Here is a 19,563-nt window from a genome sequence, read left to right as displayed (position 1 = left end):
AAATGAATGGGCAGGAGCTATGGTTTATGTTGTGGAAAATGTCAGGGTTAGATCTTATAAATGTGTGTGCATGTGTGTTTGTTGTGTACATGTGTGACAGATAGAGTGAAACCGAACATTGGTTATGTGTCCTTGTCAGCATGCTATGACCTCTGAGTAAGGGCAGTAGTAACCAAGCCATGCACGTGTTTCTTCATAGGCAGTAGACTGTGTGAGAGCAAACGGGGTAAACGGAAATGCTTTTGCTTTGTGGGGCTTTTCTTATCCCTGAACCATTGTGAATTTTTGAGGTGTTTGGTTTGGCATGATGGAGTGAGAAGAGACTGCAGTCAGTCTGACCGATACTGCCTGGTGACTGGCATGCACACTCAGTGCTAAAGTTCAGCTTGACTGAAATGTTTGCGTATGTGTGTGTTTTTCTCAGGTGGGCATCCTGCAGTATGGTGAGATCGCAGTTCACGAGTGGTCTCTTAAGGACTATCAGACGACAGAGGAAGTGGTGGAAGCTGCCAAGAACATCAATCGACAGGAAGGGCGAGAGACTCGCACCGCATATGCGATACAGATGGCCTGGTATGACTGCCAATCATTCTCTCCTATCATTCTCAGCATCTCTCTCTTTATTGCTATAATTTCTTTCTTGTTTTTTTTTTTCTACTTTTTTTTATGTGTCAGATTTTTTTTTTTCAGAACCGGTGTTATGTGTGTGCATAAGGAACCGGAGCACTCAATAGTACCTTTGTCATTGAGTCAGTACCTCTAAAGAACACATTCCAGGAGCTGTAACCCTATAGCTACCCCAGGGACATGCACAAAAACCTGCATGGACTTCCGTCAAGTTTTCTATTTTAGTTATACTTCTCTCTTTTTATTTATTGTTCTTCATCCTTTATCAGAATTCTTTCCCTCTATTTTTGCCACAGATGCTAGACCCAAACGAGGAAAAATTATATCCGTTTTCTGTGCAGGAAACGTGACAAATTTTATTCTAGCTTCATCTGGCTTAACCAATTAAAAGAGCAATACCCGTGCCGTTTCTGCTGTAATCCAGATAGAGATTTCATGAAACCACTATATCTTTGGACTAACAGAGCCATGTCAGTTAACTGCAGACTCGCTCTCAGCCATGCTCATTATATCAGGCTATATAAGGCATTTAATGTTGCACTGATTTCTGTGTAATGCACACAATTTGGGAAAAACTTCAGTCCATATTTTGATGTTATGCATACTAGCAATGCTGTGGTTTTCTTCATTTTGTGTTTTTTTTTTTTTTTTTCCAAAGGCAGAGCCAGTGAAATCGCTGCCATTACCAACCACTGCTTTAGCCAAGAGCATTTTCATAGCTTCTCTTCCCAAGGTTTGAGGAGGGTTACAAGAATTTAGAGCTAGGGGTAATGTACTTACTGTAAAACAAAGTTTTGCCGATGGCTAATTGGGAATATCATCTATAACCCTATTACAAGCAGTGCATACAATCTCCACAGTACGAACAACCATATACTTATTACATGTGTTATATTTTGCTCTAGCTCGGACCTGTCACTTTGTTGCTTTGTTGCAATCGGTTTGTGTATGTTTATTACATATTAGTGTGTATTTATGTGTGTATGCTATTATTCTGTCAGTCTTTTACCCTACTTTACACTTCAGACTTTAGCCAGGTTTTCTCTTACATAAAACTACATAAGAACAACTTTTGTAAGATGTTCTTTCATGTCTTGAGACCCTGATTGTTAAAGTGTAAGGTGGAGATTATGAATTTGTGTTATACTGCATAGTTGTATGTTTTTATTAACAGAGCTCAACAACTGTCCCTAGCCTTCCATTATGTGAGTTTCAAGTCAACAATTTTTCCTTTGTTTTCTTAGTACAGGAAAACCTGTGCTACAGATACAAGGGATAAAGATTATGTTGAAAAATTTATCACGGAAATGAAACCAGCTAACCAACTAACTAAACTGAAAAAATTACAATATTAATATGCAAAGCACAATGTCATATATTAAACCTAATACACAGTATACCTTTCATGTAATTCACATTATTGTAGTATCATTAGACAACAATTTATTATGAGTCAAAATAATACAGTAATACAAACCCATTTAGATGAAAATTCTCGTATTAATACTTAATGGCGTTAAATTTCTTGTTCTTTCTCTGTTGATGAAGTGTTAGCATTAGTGGGATGAGGTGGGTCATCAGGTTGTGATAATATTAATGTTTGCTGTTGCTGAGGGAAGACTGGAGTTTAAGAGGATGCTAGGTCAGCATAGCTGCAGGTGTGGTTACTGTACTGCGGACTTAGCTTTAGCCTCTGCAGCTGTGCAAACACACAAACCCACACTTTTTCATGAATACATACACACATATACATTCTCGCAATGTTTAACCGCATTTCAGTTGCAGATCCATTCTAATGAAAGAGTATATATTAAATGTCAAGCATGCAAATTAATTCATGCACACTGTAAAGTATAAGCAGCACGAGTGAAAACCACATTTCACCAGATGGCGCACTCTTTAAAGTCCTGTACTGGCTTTAAATAACACCAGTTAACACTGCCTTACTTTCTCCCACTTGATCAATCTCTGTATACAACTCTCTGGAAAACTTCCAGCATCTAATACAAATAACACACTGCATTTGTGCCATTTATATTCTTCAGAAATGTGACATATTCTCAGTTTGAAAGTGTCTCCTCACTCTCTCTGATTTAACTAATTAACATAACCACTTTCCTTCATCCTTTCCTTGCTAATCTGTGTGTTGTGCCTCTGTGTTTGTTTCTCATGAATCAACCACATCAGATGCCTCTTTTCTTCAGATCTGATGTCATGAGCATGACACTCCCATGCGGTGTCTATGATATGAGCTTGTCCTTCTATAACCCCTCTGGGAAGTAGTGTGAGGTCTTAATAACAATCCTTAACACAAAGTTCTCCCTTTTATCCCTGTTTCTCCCCTTCAACATTTCTAATTGCCCCCCTCTCATTTATTGTATTCTATTTTATTCAGTCCTATTCTGTTCTCCACCCTGTGCGTCGTCCGTCTCTTTTTCTCTCTCTCTCTGTATGTATGTAATTAAACGGGAGGCTGCTTGGTGTTTTCAAACTTGGCGTCTCTTGCGGAGAGCCGCTGTGATATATATAGCCAAGATCTGGACAGCCTCCTGAAAATCACTGAGCTGACTAACACTGAGGTCGCCACGCACTTTCCGCTTTAAGATGCTGGTCAAGTTCACACAAACAGGATGGAATGTGCATGTATGTGTGTGATGGCTATAAAATTTTGCAGATTTTTTTTTTATGGAGGTTAGAATTATTCAGAAAAATAGACATTCAAGCTTTGAAACCAAGTCAGATTATCACACATGCAAGAGCCAACATTTTTAGTCTGGGAGTATTTTAATAACATCAAGAGACAGTAACTTGAATTTGTCTTTTTTCTCATTTTACTATTTAAATGAGAGCAAAGAAAATGTATTTGTTAATATGTCCTTGAATCTCTCACTGTACAGCACAGAGGCATTCAGTGCGGAAAGAGGAGCGAGAGATGGAGCCACTAAGGTGATGATTGTGGTGACAGACGGAGAGTCACATGATGGCGATGAGCTTCATGATGCACTGGTCGAGTGCGAGAATCGCAACATCACCAGATATGCAATAGCAGTGAGTGCACTTTGCACATTTACACTCACTGCAAGTTAACAAATATACAGCAAATTTGACATTGATCTTGCTTTGACTATATACCCAAGCCATTATTTTTATACACATGAATACATCTGATTTTTGATACTGAAGGTCCATCTGTCCACTAAACTGACCATATTTGGCATTGATCTATTTCAAGAGCTTTAGTTGCACTCTGCTTTTTAATTCACCATTTCTCAGATGTACTGTCAAAAAGGGGTTCAAGCCATTCTTTAAACAATCGTAACCACTGGATTTCTCAGCAGACATGGTTGAAAGCAGAGTTCAGAAATAGCGCTAAAGACTGTAGACTTCTCCACCCCTGCACAAGCCCAGTGGGTGGGTGAGTGGTTACAGAACCTCCCTCGACTTTTACCAAAACCACAACATTAAGAAGAACCAAGTTATAGAAAAGCCTGTCACACTTTGGAGGAAGGGACTTTTTGAAGAGGATTATGTAATTGAAGGGGGTGGATAAGTTAAAGTGAAGATACTGAGGACAAATTGAGAAGTAGACACATAAGGTTTTTAAAATTTGTTTTCAGAGCAACACTCTTTTGTTAATCATGCTCATTTGTTTGTTATTTTCGTGATGAGTTAGCTTATTTAATCTCCTTGTTTTCTTCATTTAGTTGCTCGAGCATTGTGTTCAGGTTATGTTTGTGCCTGTGTTTGTGTTTTGGTTGTATTAGTTAGTTTGTATTATGCATAGTCTTATTTTAATAGTTTAGGTTTTTCTAGCCCTGTTTAACTTAGTATTGCGTAGTTCCTGTTTTTCCTAGTATTTTGATGTTTTTTGTTCCCTGCGTTTCTGTTCCCCGCGTTTCTGTTCCCCAATAAAGAAGTTCTGCATTTGCATCTGTCCATATGGACTCCATTCTGACACTATGGAAGACTCTGGGGGGAACATGTTAGACAGTGCTGTCTAACACCATCATTAAAACTCTAAATATGAAAAGAATGGTGCTAATTCTCCCAGTACAGTTCTAAAGACTTCTAGAAGGCACATTGAAGCTGTTCTGGTGGTTTGTGGTGGCCCATCACCTTACTGAGACGCTTTATTTTGTATTTTTACTTTAATTTGCCCCCCATTTGTAGAAGACCTGCAAGGACCTAAATTGAAGACTAAGTTGAAGAAAGGGAGGGAAGAAGACTATTTTTGTTTATTTTGACCTATGACTCATCCTTCATAACTGTTTCATTGAATTTAGTCTCGTACAGGCTAATGAAAAGCCAGCTACTGGTTGAAATCTTTTCCACCTGTATGCAAACTGAGACAACACAGTTTCTTTCTGAAGCTCCTCAGGAGAACTGCAGAACTGAATTATGACAAGTTGTTTTTATGCGACGCCAGCAAAAGCATAGCTTTTATGTTTCAATGTTTTTCATGTTCTTTCCTTTGACTCTCCCTCTGTACAACCAGGGGACAAAAAAAACTTGACTGTATAATAAAAAGTGTTCAAGGGAGTGTAAAAAAGTGGCCTCACTGAAAAAACAACGTTAGTGGTGAGGTGGAGCCAGGCTGTGTTTTAGACATTAGTGATGTGGGGGAGAGGAGAGTTCACAACTAACACATGGATGTAGTGATGGTTTGCAGGCTGATATGGTAAATAAGAGTATGTGTACTATATGCTGATACTATATGCTGTATGTTGGAGTACCAACTGGCAGCTCATGTGACACTACATCTCATGGGAACTGGTAGCTGAGACTGACTTTATGAGCAGAATGCATTGAATTGCATGCATTTTGACGAGATTCATGGATCTGATGTGGAGGAAGCTGTTAAGCGGAAATACACTCACTGAGACCTTTAGTAGGAACAACTGTACACTACTCATTCATGCAATTATCTAATCAGCCAATAGTGTGACAGCAGTGCAATGCATAAAATCATGCAGATACCGGCTAGCAGCTAGCAGCTTCACATCAGCCATCAGAATGGGGGAAAAATGTGATCTCAGTGATTTTGACTGTGGCATGTTTTTTTGGTGCGAGACAGGCTGGTTTGAGTATTTCCATAGCTGTTGATCCCCTGGGATTTTCACACACAATAGTCTCTAGAGTTTGATCAGAATGGTGAAATAAAGAAAACGCATACAGTGAGTGGCCGTTCTATGAATGCAAATCCCTTGTTGATGAGAGAGGTCAACGGAGAATGGCCAATCCATTTGGAGCTGACAGAAAAGCTACAGTAACTCAGATAAACACTATGTACAATTGTGGTGAGCATTGTGGTGTGCAAGCATCTCAGAATGCACAACATGTCGAACATTGAGGTGGATGGACTACAACAGCAGACGACCATGTTGAGTTCCACTCCTGTAAGCCAAGAACAGAAAGCTGAGGCTGCAGTGGGTACAGACTCGCCAAAACTGGACAAGTGATGACTGGAAAAATGTAGCCTGGTCTGATGAATCTCGATTTCTTCTGAGGCACACAGATGAGGCACACAGGGTCAGGATTTGGCACCAAGAGCATGAATCCATGGGCCCAACTTGCCTTGTGTCAACAGTCCAGGCTGGTGGAGGTGGTGTAATAGTGTGGGGGATGTTTTCTTGGCACACTTTGGGTCCATTAATACCAATCAATCATCGCTTGAATGCCACAGAATATCTGAATATTGATGCTGACCATGTGCTTCCCTTCATGGCCACAATTTACCATCTTCTAATGGCTACTTCCAGCATGATAATGCACCATATCACAAAGCAAAAGTAATCTCAAACTAGTTTTATGAACATCTGAATCCAGTAGAACAGCTTTGGGATGAGGTAGAACGGGAGATTCACAGCATGAAAGTGCACCTGAAAAATCTGCAGGAAGTGCGTGATGCAATGATGTCAACATGGATCAGAATCTCAAAGGAATGTTTCTAACATCTTGTGGAATCCATGCCATGAAGAATTGAGCCTGTTTTGAGAGCAAAGGGAGTCCATACCCAGTATTAGTATAGTGTTCCTAATAAAGTGTTTGGTGAGTGTGTATGTACCCTAAACTAGAGCTATAGTCCAGTATCAAGATGTTTTTTTTATTGTTCTTTGGCATTTGTACTTAGACTTGAGCATTGATCTCACCAAATATGGTCTTGGTCTCGATCAAGAGTTTGTATAATTGTTGGTGATGTCTATTCGCATGCACAAAGCTTGACAAGAAGTAAATCCTTCTTCCAGAAAATATAGGTTAATCATTGGGACAACAGACAATAAAGCAATTTGAAGTAAATAAAGGCTTGTCCCAAAAAGGTTTTGATGGTCTTCTGTCTCAATCTTTAGTTGGTCCTGGTTTTATTTGGACTTGATCTTGACTAGACCCACTTAAGAATTGTCTGCAGTCAATCTTGACTAGCCCTGGTCTTGGACTTGTGTTGGACTTGACAGTGACATTCTTGATTGCAGCCCTACCCCAAACACTCCCATTGGTTCCTCTCATTCCCTATCATGTATGAAGTTTAATTCATATCTACCACCTTCATACAGTATGTAACATATCTGAGATGTATATTAGTGTTTGGTGATTGGATAATGAAGTTTCCAGAACTTCCTTGAGCAAAGGTCTACTGTGGGAGTTTATTGCATATATAAGTGGATGTTTCAAATAGCTTTGCTTGGACAATATCCAAAGTGATATAAAGGAATTCTCATTAGTTTTAAGTTTCCAGTAGATGTCTTTATTGTGCCTGTGAGTAAGTGATGTTCTCTCTATCTGAGTCATGCAGAGGTGTTCTGGCTCCTTCTCTGCTCTTCCTACCACTGCTTTGTGAATTAAGGCATCATTTCATCTGCTTGTTTCTTTTCGTAATGTAGGGCACATGTTGAGTTACTGTGAGAACATTTGTTATTTTCTGTTTAAGTCTTCAACTATCTGAAGTTAACATTTCCCCCTGAAGCAAATAGGAGTTTTGTTCATTGAAATGTTCTCAGAGCAAAACTATTTGCCAAATATTTCTGTTTGTCTCTTTCATTTTATCTTTTGTTATTTTAGGTTTTGGGTCACTACATTCGCAGGCAGCAGGACCCAGAGACCTTTATTAATGAAATCAAATTCATTGCCAGTGACCCTGATGAGAAATATTTTTTCAATGTAACCGATGAAGCGGCATTGAATGACATTGTAGATGCACTTGGGGATCGAATCTTTAGTTTGGAAGGTAAGAGATAAACCAGTTAAGAGGCAAACTATTGAAATTAAAAGCTTTATTATTTTTGACCACTCTGAAAGTGTATGTATTTAGGTTTCTGGGTTTAAAAAAATATATATATTTCTAAACTGTAACCCATAATTTCAAATTAGACTGTATGTTTTTAAAGACCTTACCCATAGCAAAACAAAGAAACAAACGTTGGTTAAATGTAAAGTGTAAATGAAATTCATATTCAAATACTTTTGTCGCTTTGAAGCTCCGTTGGTTAAATTGGGAAGAACTAACAGAATTAGATGTTAATTAAATAATATTACTACCATAAAAGACATTGGTTTCATTACAGGCTTAATATATGGCACAAACATTCAATGTACTATATAGTGTTGGGATTTTATCCAGCGGTGGGCGGCGCACAGACACACAGGAGGCTGTTTCGATGTTATAGTGGATTCATTTAAGATAATCGGTGAGCGGGGGTCCGCGTGTGGGTGCGTGTGTGGGTGTGTGGGTTGAAGGGCGATCGGGCGGTGAGGGTCTCAGCCGTCGGCGGTTACAGCCAAGGGGGCGGGGCGGAGCCGTCACCTGAAACCTGAAAAAACACACAACAGCGATTAGCAAACCGGCACACGTCGGCAAAACTGCATAAAACACGGCAGAAATTCGCGCACATACTCGGGGATACTTCTCTCTATCTGCGAGTGGAATACCACCCTTTTATACTCTCCCCTCGCTTGCTGGATGGTGGAATTCTTCCGTACAATGCACCATTCACGAGCCGTGGGTGTGTTGGCGGCCCCGTCCCGCCGCCACGTGCTCTCTGGATGTCCCAAACATTTCGTGGCGCTGAAGCGGAGCTGTCTCTTCTGCGCCACTGCGGCAGTCGCCTGAGGAGCAATCTTTGTTTCCTGTGCGCTGGCTACCGGCCTGGCGCCACAGTACCCCCCCCATCTCCGAGCGTACTGCCACCGCGTGTCGGGCCCACAGGGCGTCCCGTCTTGAGAGGCCATCTGCATTTCCGTGTTGGGTCCCTGCCCGGTGCTGGACCTGGAATGAGAAATCTTTACGGAGAGGAACCACCGAGTCACCCGGGCGTTAGTGTCCTTGGCCTTGGCCATCCACTGGAGTGGGGTGTGGTCTGTCACCAGGACGAAGTTCCGCCAAGCCAGGTAGTACCGTAGTTCCTCGATGGCCCACTTTATTGCTAGGGCCTCCCTCTCCACGGCCGCATACTTCCTCTCCACTGGGGACAACTTTCGGCTAATGTAGAAGACCGGGTGCTCCTCCCCGTTGAAGGTCTGTGAGAGGACCGCGCCCAGCCCGGTTTCTGACGCATCTGTGTGCACGGTGAACGGGAGGGCGAAGTCCGGGTTACATAGTATGGGGGCGCTGGTGAGGGCTTCCTTTAGGTCCTGGAATGCTCACTCTGCTTCTGCAGACCATTTCACCCGGTCTGGCTGGCCCTTCTTTGTGATCTGAGAGGGGGGAGGCTAGAGAGGAGAAGTTAGGTACAAACCTACGGTAGTACCCCGACAAACCCATGAAGGCACGTACCTGTTTTTTTGTCGAAGGTCAAGGATAGCCCTTTAGTGCCTCAATTTTCTTCGTTTGTGGCTTGAGTAAGCCCCGGCCAATACGGTACCCGAGGTACTGAGCCTTGGTCAGCCCCAGGTGGCACTTTTTGGGGTTGGCTGTCAGCCCGGCCTTCCGGAGCTCCTTCAGGACTTCCCCCAGGTGGAACAGGTGGTCCGACCAGGTAGAGGGGTGAATGACCACATCGTCCAGGTAGGCGGCTGCAAAGGCACGATGGGGTCGCAGGACAATGTCCATCAGCCTCTGGAACATCGGTATTGCCAGTGGCCGTTTGCCGTGCTGAAGGCCATCTTCGGTCTCACCTCTGGGGCCAGCGCCACTTGCCGTACCCCTTTGTTAGGTCCAGGGTGGAGATGAAAGGAGCCCTCCCCAATCGCTCCACTAGGTCGTCCACCCGGGGGAGAGGATAACTGTCAAACTCCGAGACCTGGTTTAGCTTCCGAAAGTCATTGCAGAGGCGCATATTTCCATCAGGCTTTGGTACGACTACAATAGGGCTGGACCAGGGGCTGTTGGACTCCTCTATGATGTTGTCCCGCAGCATCCGGCTGACCTCCTCCTCGATAGCCTTACGGCGGGCCTCCGGGACCCGATAGGGCCGCTGCCGCACCACCACTCCCGGCTGAGTCTTGATCTCTTGCTGTACCAGCTGTGTCATGCCTGGGGAGGTAGAAAAAACATCGGTATTGTCCCACAATTGCCCCACTAACTCTGCCAGCTCCTGCTTCTGGGCAGGGGTGAGTTCTTCGCCCAGTTGGACTAAGGTGCCCTGGTCGTGATCTGTGTGTAGGGTTGCAAACTCAGACAGTTCCGGTTCTGGCTCTATCCACCTTTTCAGCAGGTTTATGTGGTACGTTTGTGTGTCTGCTTGCTTACCGGGCTGCTGCAGGCAATAATTCACGGGACCTCTCCTCTCGAGGACCGTATATGGGCCCTGCCACCGAGCTAGGAATTTCCAGGAGCTGCTGGGCACTAGCAGGAGTACCCAAAAACCAGGTTGGAACTCGCAGGGTTGCATTGGGTGGTTGTACACTCGTTTCTGTTCCTCCTGGGCAGCTCTCATATGTTCCTGGACGATCGGAGCCACCCGGTCGATCTTCTCCTGCATATCCTGTACATACTCGATGACCGAGCGGAACGGGGAAGGCTGTTCTTCCCAGGCTTCCCATGCCATGTACAGCAGTCCATGCGGCCGCCATCCGAAGAGGAGCTCGAAGGGTGTGAAGCCCGTGGACCCCTGGGGGCACTCTCGGATGGCGAAGAGGACGTATGGCAGGAGAAGGTTCCAGTTCCTCCCTTCCTCGTCTACCACCCGGCGCAACATCTGCTTTAAGGTCCGGTTGAATCGTTCGACCAGCCCATCCGTTTGTGGGTGGTAGACCAATGCCTTTAGGTGTTTCACCTGCAACAGCCGACACAGGTCAGACATAAGCTTTGACACAAACGGGGTACCTTGGTCAGTTAGGATGTCTTTTGGGATCCCCACACGGCTGATGGAATATTGCTCTTTTGTACTCTCCCCTCGCTTGCTGGATGGTGGAATTCTTCCGTACGGTGCACCATTCACGAGCCGTGGGTGTGTCGGCGGCCCCGCCCCGCTGCCACGTGCTCTCTGGATGTCCCAAACATTTGGTGGCGCTGAAGCGGAGCTGTCTCTTCTGCACCACTGCGACAGTTGCATGAGGAGCGATCTTTGTTTCCTGTGCGCCGGCTACCGGCCTGGCGCCACAATAGACAGGTTAAAGTAAACAAAATGATATTGATATTATATGACATTGGGTGTGGCATCTTTTCTAAAGCTGTAAACACCTCCCTCACTAGGCTACCCACAATGCCACTGATAGGAATAATGCCAGAAATAATTATTCTAAGAGAGAAGAAAGATTATGCGTTCATTTTAGAGGAAGGGTGGATAAAGTCGGGAATTAAAAAGAGGGTCAGGGTAAGATGCCTGAGCTGGAGCAGGGCTGAACGTTTTCATGCCGTCTGGTCTCTCAGAAGAGGAAGGAAGGGAGGGAAGGTATAGAGATGAGGAAAGGGATGCTGACATATGGTGATGACGGCTGGCATGACAGAATGGTCTGAGTAATCCAATTGTAAAAATGAATAAACCACTGACCCTGTGATCAAGTTTGGGGCAGGATTGTATAATGAATTCAGTTGTTAGACATTTAATCATTTTTAGGTCATTACATAGAATTTAACTGATTTTATTAAGCAATGAGCATTTAATATTTTAGAAGCTTTCTTGTCTTAAAATTTTTAACATTATGTTTTAACATATATGCCATCGTTCACTCTGCAAGTATTTATGCAACAATCCCTTGCATGACTTTGAGGTTTATTACTGATGTTATTGGAATGTAATAGAATGTTTGGTGTGCTGACAGGGACATTGGGATTTAATCAAAGTACCTTTCTCATGGAGATGTCACAAATTGGGTTCTCAACACACATTTTAAATGTGAGTATTCTTTTCAAATGGACTATTTTTATGGATTGCCTTGTCAATTGTTCCTGTATACTTTTCAGTCTGTATAGCATTCGTAAATATAAAACAGGAGTAACTTTGATGGTGATGTGGTGTGTCACATTCATAGGCTCAGATCCATACTACACCTTTTAAAGCAAGCTACAGGTTCCAGTACACTTACCTTCATCAATAGCGTCCTTCTACAAAGGCAAATTTACAAATTGTAATGATGTTAATATCTGTATATGATGTTAGCATCTTTTGGCTCAAGTATTAGATTACCATTCAGTGTAGATTACTATAGAAATAGATCATTTATCTTCCAGGATTAAGTGAAGGAGTTTGTTTGAATGTGTGAACACTGACATGAAGGGCATGATGTCTTACTCTATTAAATTTCAATTACTGCATATTTCATTGTGTTATTTTCTAGGATGGGATCTTGTTTGGCATGGTGGGAGCTTATGATTGGGAAGGAGGGGTTTTAAAGGAGGGTATTAATGGAACAGTCATGCCCCCTCGAGAAGCCTTCGAGGAAGAATTTCCTGTGAAGCTAAAGAATCATGCAGCATACCTAGGTAAATTTTCCATCTTTGAACTAAAAACAGTTTCAAGACATCACTATTTTTAGGTTGTGCAACAAAGAACATGTCAAACCTAGTGGCTATTTAGATCAACTTAAGCTCAATTTCTGGCTTTAATGCTTCTTAGGCTACACTGTGCAAAATAATAAATCTGTGTATCAAATTTAAGGACGTACAAATACCTAAAATGCACTTATGTAGAAGAACTGGTGGCGCAGCTGAAATCACAGATTATGAAACTGAGTGCAGTGCTGTGTGGAAACTCATTATAGCTTAATAATGTAAGGAGGATGCACTGTCTACAGCAGGGTCTGGGAGAATTTTCATCAGACTCTAAAGTCTGTTTCTAGTTTTCCAGTTTATACAAAGTGATATCAAAATGTTAACATTCCATAAAAGTGCAAGAAAATGTAAAACAAAACAACAACAACAACAACAAAAAAACAGACTTTTCCCAGCTTAGTTTTAAGCAGTCGGCTTCAACTATCCTGAAATTTAGCCAGCTATTTAGCCTACTTTCTTTAATGTCTGCCTGCATCTCCTTACCGTATGCCTCAGTGTTTTTCCCACTGCCCAATTAGTTGACAGCTCCCCACAGCAGCGACTGCAGAATGTGTTATTCAACTATACATACGCAAATATATATATATATATATATATAACATTTACTCACGTGAATAAGTAAGACAATTTTTTGGAATTATCTACAACCTGAATATGTCTACATGTGTGTTGTACAGTATATGTGTGCTGGTACATGTGTGTTGTATATGTTTGAGTATTTCAGAGGAAATCTTGGTTCTGTTGCAGGTTATACTGTGTCCTCTGTGACAGTAGGTGATGGGAGGAGACTCTATGTGGCTGGGGCACCCAGATTCAAACACAAAGGAAAGGTCATTCTGTTTGACTTGAGTCTAGTTGGAGATGTCAACATCACACAGGCTATTGAAGGAGAGCAGGTTGAGATTTATCATTCATCACTCCTTTATTCATTTATCTTCAGCCTCACTGAGTTGTTCCCACTTCGAAATAATTGTTTTCATCTCTGTTGTTCTCTCTATCCAGATTGGCTCCTATTTTGGCAGTGAGGTGTGTGTGGTGGATGTCGATCAGGATGGTATAACAGATATCCTCCTGATTGCTGCCCCCATGTTCCTGGGAGCAGGAAACAAAGAGACAGGCAAAGTCTATGTCTACTGTCTAGATGGGGTAAGAAGCAAAAAGGGAAAAAGAGGGCATTCTTTAAATTCCTTCCACTCTTATTATTCACTTTTCAGAATTCCACACTTTTTAAGGTCATTAAATTCCCTCCATAGAATGGTTTTGCCCCAAATGGGACCCTACATTCTCAGCAGAAAGCCCAGGATGCTCGGTTTGGTTACGCCATGGCTGTGGCTCCAGATCTCAACCATGATGGCTTTTCTGACCTTCTAGTGGGCGCGCCACTGGAAGATGATCACCAGGGTGCACTTTACATATACCATGGCGATGAATTCTATATAAAACCCCATTATAAGCAGGTACGATGATGAGTGTGTGAACTTCATGGTGGCCACAGTTAACACATAAGACAGTTTAGTAATGATGGCATGAAAAGAACATTCCATTTGGTGCAAAATGTGCATTATATCAGTATGTCCACAAGCTCATCACTGTTTTTTATTTTTACTCAATCCTCCCTATTTCTGTCATCTATATCTGACATTTCTCTTTCTTACACTCTTTCGCTATCTTGTTCAAAATTTCTGTCTGTCTCTTTGCCTCTTCCTGTAGCGTATCTCTGCCTCCTCTCTCTCTGCAGGCCTGCAGTATTTTGGCCGCAGTCTGAGCGCATTGTTGGATATGGATGGAGACAATCTGCTGGATCTGGCAGTCGGAGCTCACGGCAGTGCCGTCCTCCTCAGGTGCGCTACAACATCAGCACGTGGCGCGGTTCTTTTTCCCTTAGTGTTTTCTACTCCTTATGTGACAACTCACTCTTATATTCAGGTCTCGCAGCATAGTGCAGATCAACATGAGACTCTCCTTTCAGCCACACTCCATCAACGTCATACAGAAAAACTGCCACAAGGGTGGCCGTGATTCAGCATGCCTTACCGCCACCGCCTGCTTCCGGGCTGTGTCCCGTTCCCCGGGATCAGATGGCACAACCTTTGGTACAACCAACTCCCAGTTTGACACATACACTCATTAAATCTGCTCAGTGTTTTATCAGCTTAAAATAAATTTATTTTATTTTATTTATAATCATGTAACCATGCATAACTCTCTACATGCACTTCTTATTCTTCAATTCCCCCCTTGGCCAATTTTCAGATCTGCAAGTGGGGGCCATGTTGGATGACAGAAAGTTGTCTGCACGTGCTTTGTTTGATGCCAACTCTCAGAGACAGATACTGACAGGGGTCAGAGTTGAAGTAGGACAGTCTGTGTGCCACACACTGCCCTTCCATGTATTTGTAAGTCCACACAATACAGACACAGACAGACAGATAGACTGATTATTCTTACTTCCTTACTCTTTCTGCATCTCTGTTTGTTTGATCAACAGGACACAGCAGACTACATCCGACCAGTCAGTTTCTCCCTTAACTTCAAAATCAATGACACAGATAGTGGTCCAGTGCTCGATGAAGGCTGGCCAACCACACTTAAGCAATCTGTGAGTTCAGTGTGTCTACAGTCTTTACTCGAGCTACATAAGAGAAGACCATTAAGACTCAACCCTTTACTTATAGCCCTGTGTTCATAGCGGCAGTGATATGGCATGACAAAGCAGTTGGATGTCAGTCACTTTAATGGAAGATAACTTTATGCAAATTAGAAGCAAAGTAATGTGACAACTACCGATGGAAGTAAGGGATGGAATTACAGTATTTTTTCCAAGCATTATCCTGGTCAGCATCATGGTGGATCTGGAACATATACCCTGGATGGAACACTAGTCCATCACAGGGCAACACACACACACACACACACACTCCAAGCTCTGGACGTAATAATCCTGACCTTAGCATTATAAGGTTCTGCCTTAACCCAGACAGAAGTGTAGTTACAGAAGTGTAGTTATTCTGACTAGATAATGATCTAAGTTTAAGCTAAAGATATACAGTGGCTTGCATAAGTATCCCCTCCCACCACTATCCAGATAAGGAGGGCATTATTCAGAGATACTACCACCACCATGCTTCACTGTGAGGGATTCTCAGAGTGCTGAGCAATGCTGGGGTTTTATGTGTATAATTTTTTTAAAAACTATATTCAAACTACCCCCCCCCCCCCCCACCCCCATCCCTTTCCCCTTTAATATCATGAGTTATTTTGGGTAGATTCATGACATATCATCCCAATTAAGTCAATTTCGGTTTCAGGATGTACCTCACAAAATGTACCTACATGTACCTACAAAATGTGGAAAGGCTGTTAGCAGACCTATTTACTCATATTTGTTTTCAATCAATGCCCCCAAAGTAGTGAATGATACTCCCGGTAGTGCTTGTGGATAATATATATAAACGGAAGACCACTGTTTTTTTTCCCCCTGCAAACATTTTCATCTCATTTTAAGCGTGAAGGCTGATTTATGGTTTAATAGGTAGCTTTGCATACATTCTGTAGCTAACAATTACATTTCTATATTGTACTATCCAGGCTGCCATTGTGAACACAGGTATCCTAATACTGAAAACAGTACAGAAGATCTTGGAAATTGTGGGTAATGTCTGACCACGTGTGTGTTTGATAGATTTCGTTTTATAAAGACTGTGGAGAAGATGATTTGTGTGTGACAGACCTGGTTTTGCAAGCTCACATGGACATCAAAGGAACAAGGTACTACTAACAGGCTCTTAAGGTAGCCTGAACAAGGCCTAATGAGCAAACATAATTGTTTAGGATTGAATAAAAGAGAGGCTTGGTTTGTGATCTTGTATCAGTGTTTTATTAAGGGTAATCCCCTGTGTGCTGGCAGGCAACAGCCTTACGTGATCCGCAGTCCTCGAAGACGTCTTGCTGTGGAGGTTCAGCTTCAGAACCAGTTAGAGAATGCCTATAACACCAGCCTCATTCTTTATTACTCCAAAAACCTACACTTCAGCAGCCTGAGTATACGGGTAAACATACTTCTGTTTCCAAGAACATGTTGTCTATTCCTTATCCACTGCAATGGTTGACTGCAATTAACTAAATGAAGGTGAAATTAAAATGTTCTCTTTCTCTCAGGAGGATGGCCAATTGAAGATTGAGTGTACTGGACTGAGTCACAATATTCACTCTTGCAATGTTAGCTATCCAGTCTTTCGCTCTGGGTCCAAGGTGCGAGCTCTACTTCTGTTGCTCAATTCCTCCTTATAGTCTCAGTTCAACCAGCTGTTAAACTCCACCTCATCGCCTCTCAAGCCCATCCTCTTAACTCTCATTGTCTTTTTTCTGTTAGGTGAACTTCATGTTGGAGTTTGAATTTAGTTGCACATCTCTTATCAATAGAGTTCAAATGAAGCTAGTTGCAGCAAGGTAGATGCACGCACACACACACACATACAGTACTGTGCATAAGTCTTAGGCACATGCAAAGAAATGCTGAAAGCAAAGATGCAAAGAAACAAATATGCTGTATAGAGCAACAAAAAGATTGGTGTGACAACCAAATAGTCTTAGGTACAATTTGTGCAGTTTTATAAAGAAATTGGCTGGTAGGTTTTACTAAACATCTTAGAGAATCTGCCAAAGTTCTTCTGGTAGATTCTTACTGCTGCACTTGCTTCTATATAATGCATGCAAATCCCAGCAGCCTTCATTGTGTTTTTTTGTCTGAAAGAAGCAGCACCCTTCATTACATTTTCTGGTCTGTTACATAATATGTTGCTTTCTTTACTGACATACAAACTTTTTCTGTAACTGTTTTTTTTTGTTGGAAAAGTAATGTTTGAATACATAAAATATGCTATACAGCATCTAACAAAATTTGTACTGAAAAAAAAAAACTTGTGCACAATACTGTATATGCACACATTAGGGGAAATAAGTATTGGATGTGTCAACATTTTTTTTCAGTAAATATATTTCAAATGAGGCTATTCGCATGAAATTTTCACCAAATTTGGTATTAACTCAGGAAATTCAAAGATTAAAGTCCATAAATGAAGTTATATGTAATAAAGTGGAATGACACAGGAAAAAAGTATTGAACATGCTAACTGAAATTTATTTAATACTTAGTGGAGAAGCCTTTGTTTGTAATGACAGCTTCAGGACGATTCCTGTATGAAGAAATTAATGGGCCGCTGTATTCAGGTGTGATTTTGGCCCATATTGTCTTTAAATCTTGTTCAATCTGATTCAAGTCAGGTGATTGACCGGGCCATTTACTGTATTTACTGAAAAAAAAGTTGATGCGTTCAATACTTATTTGCCCAACAGTAAATAAATTTGTTATAATGTGTACATACATAAAAAGCTAGAAGTACATCAAAAATGCATCCATGTCTCTGATATGTAAGGAATAAAATATAATGTGACATGCTGTTAATAGAAAAATAGTCAACAGTGGGGTGGATAGTCAACAGTATGATGCAGTTGATTATTTTCCTATCACAGCATGCCAGAAGGTGTTTTATTCCTCTTATACTACAGCAATTAGCAAATGATTACAATTATTATTTATTAAAGAATGATAAGTTATCACTTTTAACCACTTATTAATACATTTAATGTTGTGGAATGTCCATGAGAAAAGTTAGTTAATCTGATCACTGTCACACTTTAAAATGTGGATTAGATTATAATTGAAAATACAAACAAACACAAAACAGTAACTATAAAACATGTGGCAAAAACTAAGGCTAAGAATAAACATTAAATAAAGCCCATGATCCCAACAACAAAACCAACGGCAGAGAAAGACAAACACAAGACAAGGAGTGCAGTTCAAACTTTTGCTAATATACACATAAGTGCTCATTAACATGAACTTGATTCAGGTGCTGGTGGTCATGTGACAGTGATGCAGCGAGGTGCAGTGGCTGCTGGTAACTGTAGTCCAGAGTTCCTTCTCTGATATTACATGACAATCGCTTATATTATTGTAGCTATAGGAAGTTAATACACCATTAAAAAAGAAATGCATCTTGTCATGTCACAGAGAAACTACAAAGTGAAAAAGTGGTCTCTTCTGAAGACTTTCCCATGGTGGAGAACTTACATAACTCCTTACATAAACATTAAATAAACGTCTCTTCACAATATCAACACTTAGACGTTTTTCTTTGTCAAGTAACGTTTTGTTTTTAAAAATCAGTTTATTTTTAGAATTTAGATTGTGGGGTGTCCACACATTGAGTTAGTTGTAATTATGGAAATGATAGCGTATTAGAACGAGCACATTAACGTAACCATGTGATTTGAATCAACACTGTCACTTCCAGGATCACAGAGAATCCAACAATACTGTGGTATAGAGACTATTGCAGCTTGATAAAATGCACATAACAGGATTATGTATGCTAACCAGCACAGATGGTTGAGTGTGTATTAATGTTATTGGGGTTAAATACAGATACTAATGCACATGTGTTTGGTCACAGTGACAGTGTTGAGCGAGAGGACACGCTGTCAGACAACAGTGTTCAGTTACAGAGTGTAGTTCAGTACGAGCCTGATCTCTTCATCACCAGGTTAGTGACTTATTACCACTAACGTCGTTTAGACTCAAACTAGCTGGCTTTTTTCTCTGGATTTCATTGTACCCATGTTCCTTTTCTGTTGTTTTTGTGTGTATGCTTCTGATAGCACTTGTGTTTCATTAGCTTTTCATACTCTTAGACCATAAAAGTGTGATGTTAGATTCCCTCACTAGCCAGAACAGTGTTCTTGGAACACTGTATGAACCATTAAGAAAACGCTGCGCATTTCAAGTACAGTATTTCATATATGAAATATGCAAATACTCCATCTTTCTCTTGGTTTGGTCCTGTGCAGTGATTCCAATCTAAACCGCTATGAGGTCCATCCTACCAGGACTGTATCAGAGGGGACAGGACCTGAATTCTACACAAATTTCAGGGTGTGTGCTATAA

General features: G+C 41.5%; 1 protein-coding gene across 1 annotated transcript in view; it reads left to right on the top strand.

Moving 5' to 3' along the window:
• The window catches only part of itga10 (integrin, alpha 10), a 40,838-nt gene that overhangs the window by 17,843 nt on the left and 3,432 nt on the right, over nucleotides 1-19,563 (top strand). The window contains exons 8-25 of the mRNA XM_017470970.3: nucleotides 425-573; nucleotides 3,525-3,675; nucleotides 7,684-7,849; nucleotides 11,824-11,897; nucleotides 12,340-12,484; nucleotides 13,301-13,449; nucleotides 13,556-13,699; nucleotides 13,807-14,010; nucleotides 14,264-14,394; nucleotides 14,480-14,646; nucleotides 14,807-14,949; nucleotides 15,042-15,152; nucleotides 16,236-16,321; nucleotides 16,461-16,602; nucleotides 16,712-16,804; nucleotides 16,926-17,002; nucleotides 19,072-19,161; nucleotides 19,466-19,550. Of these exons, the coding sequence (XP_017326459.1) occupies nucleotides 425-573; nucleotides 3,525-3,675; nucleotides 7,684-7,849; nucleotides 11,824-11,897; nucleotides 12,340-12,484; nucleotides 13,301-13,449; nucleotides 13,556-13,699; nucleotides 13,807-14,010; nucleotides 14,264-14,394; nucleotides 14,480-14,646; nucleotides 14,807-14,949; nucleotides 15,042-15,152; nucleotides 16,236-16,321; nucleotides 16,461-16,602; nucleotides 16,712-16,804; nucleotides 16,926-17,002; nucleotides 19,072-19,161; nucleotides 19,466-19,550 (2,307 nt within the window). The remainder of the gene's footprint in view (nucleotides 1-424; nucleotides 574-3,524; nucleotides 3,676-7,683; nucleotides 7,850-11,823; nucleotides 11,898-12,339; nucleotides 12,485-13,300; nucleotides 13,450-13,555; nucleotides 13,700-13,806; nucleotides 14,011-14,263; nucleotides 14,395-14,479; nucleotides 14,647-14,806; nucleotides 14,950-15,041; nucleotides 15,153-16,235; nucleotides 16,322-16,460; nucleotides 16,603-16,711; nucleotides 16,805-16,925; nucleotides 17,003-19,071; nucleotides 19,162-19,465; nucleotides 19,551-19,563) is intronic.

Source organism: Ictalurus punctatus, chromosome 1, assembly GCF_001660625.3.
Source record: "Ictalurus punctatus breed USDA103 chromosome 1, Coco_2.0, whole genome shotgun sequence".
Classification (NCBI taxonomy): Eukaryota; Metazoa; Chordata; class Actinopteri; order Siluriformes; family Ictaluridae; genus Ictalurus; species Ictalurus punctatus.
The sequence above is the reverse complement of the archived record's forward strand: the minus strand, read 5'-3'. Positions and strand labels throughout refer to the sequence as shown.